Source organism: Phaethon aethereus, assembly GCF_964289735.1.
Source record: "Phaethon aethereus genome assembly, chromosome: Z".
NCBI lineage: Eukaryota > Metazoa > Chordata > Aves > Phaethontiformes > Phaethontidae > Phaethon > Phaethon aethereus.
Genome location: NC_138577.1, coordinates 11955531 through 11963242, shown reverse-complemented (window position 1 = coordinate 11963242; position 7712 = coordinate 11955531). Strand labels below are relative to the sequence as shown.

Sequence of the window (7712 nt, the reverse complement as noted above, 5' to 3'; positions counted from 1 at the left end):
TGGGGCACCCCGGCTGAGCCAGGGCACCCCAGGTGGGGAGAGGCTGAGGGCACTGCAGGGAAGGGGTCGGAAGGGCAAGGGGCAGCTGCTGTGGCTGCTGTGGGACCTGGGCATCCCGACCCACGGTGTGCATGGGGTGAGGTTTCCAGGGGTCCCTTCTCCTTCACCTGCGAGCTGAGTGCATCCATCCACCTTTGGGCCGCTGGGCATCACCCTGCCCAGCGAGTCCCTCATGCCTGCAGCTGACGCCCCAGGGGGCTCTGGGCTCTGCCACCTCCTCCTCCTCACCTCAGCACTAGTGCCCCCAGCCAGGTGGGGATGCCCGCTCGCCATGCTGGGAAGGGAGCGGGAGTGAACAGGGCTGGTGTGGGACTGGAATGCTGAGCTGGAGGAGAGTATCCCGTGGGACCAGGAGGGGACAAGGGATGCAGGGGAGCGCTCCTGTGCATCCGACCTTGCCCTCCTGCCCCCCGGTGCTTTCTGTTCCTGGTGCTCCTTCCCACACCGTAGCTGTTGGAAGTTGGATGTTGGGTGCAAGGAAGGACCTGCCTGGCTCCAGCCCCTGTTGGAGCCAGGCAGGGATGTGAAAGAGGCCAAGAGGGCATCAGCCACGTCCTCCCGAACAGGATTCACCACACCGATACGCTGAGCTGGTGCTCGCAGCAGAGCCCCAGGTGCTGCTGCTGGTGGCAGGCAGAGGATCAGCCGTGCTGCCCCATGGCGCTGCAGGGGGCCAGGGGCACATGGCTGCCCTGGGGTCCACTTTTACCCCATAACTACCTGGACCTGGCTCCAGGACCAGAGCAAGCCCCACTTCTCCTCAGGGCAGACCCCACTCTGTCTGGGGGTCCCTGGGGACAGGTCTTTGGTGGCTCCAGGGGCTGGCAGGTGAGGGTGCGCTGTGGGGGGACTGGACATAATGGGGCAACAGGTTGCCTGCACCCTGTGCCCCATGGCATCCCCGGGCACTAGAGCTCTCCCCACAGCAAGGTCTATGGGAGGTACCCCTGTGCCCCACAGCATCCCCAGGCACTGGAGCCCTCCCCACAGTGGGCCTTGTGGGAGGCACCCCATGCCCCATGGCATGCCTGGGCACTGGGGCCCTCCCCACAGCAGGGTCTATGGGAGGTAGCCCTGTGCCGCACAGTATCCCCAGGCACTGGAGCCCTCCCCACAGTGGGCCCTGTGGGAGGTACCGTTGTGCCCCACAGCATCTGCAGGCACTGGAGCCCTCCCCACAGGGCCCCCTGTGGGGTGCAGAAGCAGTGGGGCCCCTTCCCTTCCCTCCCCACCTCCCCCCACCAATCAGAGACCCTGGGGCCACATCCACTCCCTCAGCCAATCAGAGCCTGGCACCTATCCTCTTCACAGCCAATACAAAGTGGAGGTGGGGAAGAGGGCTGGGCAGCCACTTCCCCTCCAGCCAATCGGCAGCCAGCTCTGCCCATGAGGGAGGGCAGGGTGGGTCTCTGCGGCAGGAGAGGCCTCGCTGCCCAAGATGGCGCCGCGGGGGCTAGGCGGGGGGCTGCAGGTGGAGGGCGGCGCTGTTGGGGCGGGCAGCCAGGATGTAGACGACGTTCTCCCGCAGGAAGCCGGGCCAGTCGACAAGCCTGTGGGCAGATGTGCACTCACCGGCCGTCCTGACACCGCTGCTCCCCCCGGCGTCTCCTCCAAAATGGGGTGTGGGGGGTGGGGGTGGGGGAGTGTCCCCCAAACCACTCCCAGCCTCACCTGGCCTCCTCCTGCTCTGTGGTCGGCAGGGTCTTCTCCTGGCTCTTGCTGCTGCCGCTGCTGGCGGGGCTGCTCTCCGACATGGGCCCTACGTGGCTGATGCTGTGGGGAGGAGGAGGGAACTCTTGGTCCTCCCTCCTTTGTGGCCCAAATGGCGGCAGTGGGGGAAGGAGGGTGCGTGGGGCCAGGGCAGGGCTGCAGGGCCATAGAGGGCGAGGTGGCAGGAAGGGGAGGCACCCGTTTGTGTGCCAGGCCCCTTTGGTGTGTGCTGGGGCTGTGGCAGGAGCCCCAGCAGGGCTGTCACCCCCAGCCCCGACAGGCATCCTCATACCTGACATTGCAGGATGGCGACTCCTTTTGGTGCTTGCGGAACCAGGCGTGCTGGGCCCGGTGGCACTCGCCCTCTCCTATGAAGCCATCGCTGTCCTGGTCCAGGGCCAGGAAGGCTGCCCGCGCCCGCTCCCGCTCCTTGGCCGTCAGCAGCCGCAGCAAGGCATTCTGGGGGTGGCAGAGAAGGGAAGGGGAAGCGTTTGCCCCATGGGACCTCCCTCACTTCTGTACCCAACACTGTGGGGTCTCCCACGCTGGGGTGCTACGGCCATGGGTGCTGGCCATGGGAGCCAGCCCTGGGTGCCACGACCATGGGTGCTGTCTGTAGGAGCCAGCCCTGGGTGCCATGGCCATGGGTGCCGGCTGTGGGAGCTGGCCACAAGTGCCACTGCCATGGATGCTGGCCATGGAAGTCAACCCCAGGTGCCATGGTCGTGGGTGCTGTTTGTGGGAGCTGGCCCTGGGTGTTGCAGCCGTACCTGCGGCCGTAGTTTCTGCAGCAGCTGGATGGACTCATGGGAGAGGAAGTCATGCCACTCGATGTGCCCCTTCTTGTCGGGGTCCAGGGCAGAGAACTGCAGGGCTGCCTGCTCCTCCTGCGCCTCGGCCATGGGCCGCTCGAACTGCTGCTTATGCACTAAGTGCTTGTAGTGCAGGAAGTCGTCCAGGGTCAGGCAGGTCTCTGTGGGGACAGACTGTCTGCATGGTGCCTGAGGAGGGGGGACCCGCCTCTCCCAACCATCCGCTACCCACTGCAGGAAGGGTCCGCACCTGGAATGATCTTGCAGTGCCGCAGGGTCTCCGTCAGGCTGTACATCTCTTCCTCCGTCAGCAGGAGATTGAGGTTGTCCTGGGGTGGGGGCAGAGAAGAGCCATGGGGCAAAGTCAGGGGGGGTGGTGTGAGCACCCGGCTGTGCCGCGGCACCAGGATCCCTTGAAGGCGCATGGGTGTGGGCATGCAGAGAGAGACGGTGTGTTGTGTCACCCAGGGGTGCCGCAGCGGGGATCCTGGGCTGCTTTACGGCCCTGGGCTTTGGGTGCCATTCCAGCTCTGCCACAGCTCCTCATGTGCCCAGCGGCTCGTCCCCTGGTGTCACATCTCCCTGCCAAGGTGCTGAGGGGCTGGCTGCCGGGGTGGGGGCTGGTGAAGGGCCACTGTCCCCTCCCCTCCAGTGGCTCCCCACCAGGCCAAGGCGGGCAGCAGGAGCTGGGGAGCACCCCAGACCAGGCTGCGACATGGGAACCTGTGCATGTCTGTGTGGGGCATGGCTCCCCAGGGAGCACCCACCATCCAGAAGAAGCCTGGTGTCCCCCATCCCAGGCACTCACGCAGTAGTAGCAGCTCCAGCCCATCTCAGTGTGCGCCGTCTCCGTCACTTCCACAGCGCTGTCGTTCTGCAGGTAGCCCATGCGACGCAGGCAGCCGTCGTGGTACACCCGGCTGCAGACGCGGCAGGGGAAGAGGCTCTCAGCTGTCCACACCTCGCAGATCTCACACATCTCGTCGTTGAGGACCTGGGGAGAGATGGGCAGCTGCTCAGAGGGGCAGCATGGGCAGGGGGCTGGCTTCTCAAGGTAGGGTCAGGGTGGTGCTTCACAGGACGTTGGGTGGGCAGAGGGGATGGGAGGTTGGGATTGCATGGGGCTGATGTAGGGAATAGGTGGGTGCTGCAGTCATAGGGTGCATGGCTGCTGGGGTGGATGGGTTTGTGGGGATGAATAGAGGGTTGGTGGGGCTGCGGGGTTGTAGGTTCTCTGGGGTGCAGTGTTGTACGTGTGAGTGGCGGGGCTGGGGGGTTGTAGGTTGGCTGGTCTCTAGGATTTCACTGTGGGTGGGTGGAAGCGCTGATCTGTGGGTTGGCTGGTTATAGGTGTGGATGGATAAGCTACAAGGCTGTAGGTGGACTGGGGTGTAGGCTTGTCAGGGTGGGTGGATGGATGGGTAGGGTCTGGGTGTACATGGGCTGTAGGATTGTGGGCATGGGTGCATAAACTGTTGGGTTATAGGTGGGTTTGGCTTTAAGGGTCCCAGGTGTGGATGGATGGGTTGAGTTGTACGCTGGCTGGCTGTAGGCTGACAAACACGTACATGAGATGGTCCTTCCCTCTCCCCCAAAGCTGGAGCTGTCTGTGCCCATCAGTGATGTCTCCTCTCCAAGATGACCCAGGGTCTCTCCAGGGCACATCTGACCAGTCGCACCCTCCTCCCCACATCGACCCTCCAGTGGCCCAGCCCGGCCCCCTGCCCCCTGCCCCACTGAGCCATCTTCATGGGGCTTGTGCTCAGGGAGGCTGTCACTGCCAGGCGGGCACCAGGAACACGCGCACATCCCTGGGGTCTCCCCTGCGCATCTCCAACCCCGTCCCTCCCTCCCTGTCCCTGTGATCCGCCTGCTCGCCTGCTCCCGCTGCTCCAGGCTGATGTCCAGGGGCTCGTCATCGTGCAGCTCCCGCTTGGGCCGGATGAAGGCGGGCGGCGTGAACCTGTTGGCTCGGTCAAACTCCTCCGGCTCCACGCCCCGGCCGTCCCGCAGCCGCTCCCAGGCCGCCTTGCTGGCGCTGCTCTCCTCCAACTGGGAAGGTCCCGCCGATGCCTCCTCCTCTCCCTCCTGCACCGCCTGCTCCAGCGTTCCCCGGCGTGTGTCCCCCACCTCTGCCTGCCGCCGTGTCAATGGCTGCTCCCGCAGCCCGTCCTTAAAGGCTGACACGGCCAAACTGACCTTCTGCACCTTCTCCACTGTCTGCCGCCTGGACATCAGCACCCCCATGGCTCTGCAGAGGGGAAGAAGGTCTCAGTGCTACTGCCTTGGGGTGCAGTGCTGCTCCCCACCCCTGCACCATGTCCCTGGCCCCAAAAAAGTGTCCTGATGGGTGTCCCTCAGCTGTGTGGGGAGCAGGTCAGAGAAATGGGGGCTCCTTGGCAAGCTGGTGCTGGGGTTTTCCATGGTGGCCATGGGGAGATGGACCCAAAGCCACGCGGAGATCTGGCTGTGGTGGGTCTGAGTGTTGGTAGAGGAGCAGAACAGCAAGGAGGGAGCTGGTCTGGGGGCACCTTACCTCTCCCATCCTTGCTCTGTGGACTCTGGCTTAACAGGAAACACATCCAGGCCCTTCCCACACCGGACCAGTAAATCCCAGAGTGATTGGGACCAGCTGTAACCCTGCCCCTTGCATACATCCCATTCTACCTCGGAGAAAGCCTCATTGGCCAGCCAAAGGTGAGAGGTGCTGGGTCTCTTACCTTTCCTTAAATACCAATTCACCCCTTAGTCTCTCTTGTGCTCGCACACTCCTGTGGATGTGTGTTTGCTGCTGCCGTGATTGCTGGGCATCCTGCATCCTACCCCAAAACATGGGCTGGGTCTGGCTTGCAGGAAAGAGCCATACGGAGAAGTTGGGTGAGCCATGGGAGGGCTGCAAAGGTGCAGGAGGGAAGGGGAGCAGTGCATGGGTCTGGGGTGCACGGGTCCCAAGAAGGGGGTTTGGGTGCAAGACCAAGGGAAGGTCATCTTACGGTAAAATAGGGAGGGCAGCGGCAGCAGCAATAGCAGGTCGGGCTCTGTGTCAGTGGGGGTGGGCTTGGAGAGGGGTGGGCTGAAGCTGGGGAGAAGCAGGATTTGGTCTCCAGTGGCGGGGGGCACTGCATCACCCCATGTGGGTCCTGGCACTGCCCCCGTGCCCTGCTGGGGCTGTGTTGTGGCAGATGCTGCAGGCAAGAGCTGCTCCCAGCTGGTGCCCAGGAACCAGCCGGCAGCACTGGCTGCCGGTGCGAGCAGGGGGACATCGGTGCAGCTATCTCCCGCCCCGCCAGCCTCAGCAGGGAAGTCCCCAGGTAGCGGGATAATTAGCCGCACGCGTGCAGACTCCGGGATCTCGCAGCCGTGGGAGGACACGGCGCTGCGGGCACTGCTGTGGCAGGGAGCCTGGGCCGGGTAATTACAGCTGCCCCACATCAGCGGTGCCGAGCAGAGCGTGCTGGCAGGCGGCAATTCGGTGCCCTTCGCTCGTCCCTACACCCGCGGATGCCCGGCCCCACGGTCTCACCCCGTGACCCCCGCCGCCTGGGCTCTGTTCACGCATGTGTCGCGGGCATGCAAACCCAAAGACGGCCGCGTGCACACGCATGTGATTTCCCAGCCTCCCCCCACCGCCACGGAACCATCTGCGTGCGGATTCCCACGCACAGAGGCGGGTGTGCGACACACGTGGGACCCATCCCGCACACGGGGGTCTCGGCGGCAGGCACACGTGCTTGTGGGGGTATTTGCGCCCGTTGCTTCCCCTTGCCAGGCTCAGGGCTGGCGCCCGGCATGCTGCAAGTCATGGGGCTTTGGAAAGGTGGGAACGGGGAAGAGCTGGAGGCACGCATCCGAGCCGCAGCACCCGCATCCCTGGGCTGTGCCGGCGGGGGGTATGAACCTGAGTGTCTCTGCCTCCTCACTGTGCTGCCACCATTGCCCTGGGCAGCTCAGAGTCCCATCGGCCGTGGGCAGGATCAACTCTTCTGCCAGGCAGCATCGCGGCTCTGCCTGCAAGCCAGTGAACTGGGGTCACCGCAGGGAGATCCCCACCTTTGCAGGTCCCTGCATCACTGCGCATGGGCCGGATCCTGGCCTCATCCTGCCCAAGGCTTGGGTAGAAGTAGAGAGGAGAGAGTGCAGAGGGGCTGGGCTCCTGGAGAAGAGCCAAAAGAGGGGTGTGGGCCCCAGCTCTCAGCACACCAGCCCCCCCGGTAGCCACACTGGTGCTCCTGATCACAAGTGTGCTGGCAGCATGTCCCCGCACCACCACAGGGCTCCGAGTGGCCCATCCCCAGACACCCTGCTCCTGTGGCAGGGCAGCCTGGGCAGCAGCAAGGTGGCTGGTCTGTGGGCCTGCTGGAATCCCCCAAAATCCAGGTTCCCCTGCGTGTTCACGGTGTGGTCATCCCCCTGCCCCACGCCACAGCTGGAGAATCCCAGCCCATCTCCCTGTTTCCTGTCCTCTCCCAAGGCCACCCCAAATGTCTCCTGCCTCAGTCAGTGCCACCAGCTGTGCATGCCTGGAGTCTGGAGGGCATCACTCCTGTCATGGCTTGTGTCTGTTATCAGCCCCACAGGTCTCCTTGTCCCTGCTAGTGCTGCACAGCTGGACCCTGCCTGCACATCCAGGTGCTGAATGTCTTCACCTGGACCTCCGTCTCCAGACCCTGCTGCTTTTCCACAGGCCCCAATGACCCTCAGATACCCCAAACCTGCTCTGCACCCTCCAGGACCTCGTTTCCCCCAAGCTCTGCCTGACCCATTGGCTGTGCAGGATGGAACATCACCCTCACACAGAGCCTGGCCCAGCTCTGGGTCCTGCCAGGCTTGGGGGGTCCCCTCTCTCCCGGGGACACACACAACCAGCGGCACCCTCTCCCCACAGCAGCCCAGCTCTCCGAGCAGCCCCTGCGTCCCGACGTGTCCCCAGGGGACAGTGTCTCTGCTGCTTTTTGTGGCCACCTCCCGAGGCGCCTGGCAGCTGGGGACCCGGTGCCACCGCCCGGCTCACCTCGGCCCGAGGCTCCGGGGCCTCCACCGTGCTGCTGGGCGCCAACGCGGGGGCTGTTTTCAGGTTTCCCCCACAGAGGAGCTAAATCTGGGCACGGGCCACAGCTGCCTGCAAACGCC

The 7712-nt window shown here is 64.6% G+C and overlaps 1 protein-coding gene across 1 annotated transcript; it reads right to left on the bottom strand.

Annotated features, from left to right (window-relative positions):
• Positions 1-1382: 1382 nt before the first annotated feature.
• Positions 1383-4829, bottom strand: PHF24 (PHD finger protein 24; the record flags this gene model as incomplete). The annotated part of the gene is made up of 7 exons (XM_082013388.1): positions 1383-1610; positions 1732-1833; positions 2063-2229; positions 2541-2743; positions 2833-2911; positions 3391-3576; positions 4461-4829. 7 exons carry the CDS (start codon positions 4827-4829, stop codon positions 1514-1516), a joined length of 1203 nt encoding a protein of 400 aa, XP_081869514.1. The 3' UTR covers positions 1383-1513.
• Between the last annotated feature and the right edge of the window lie 2883 nt (positions 4830-7712).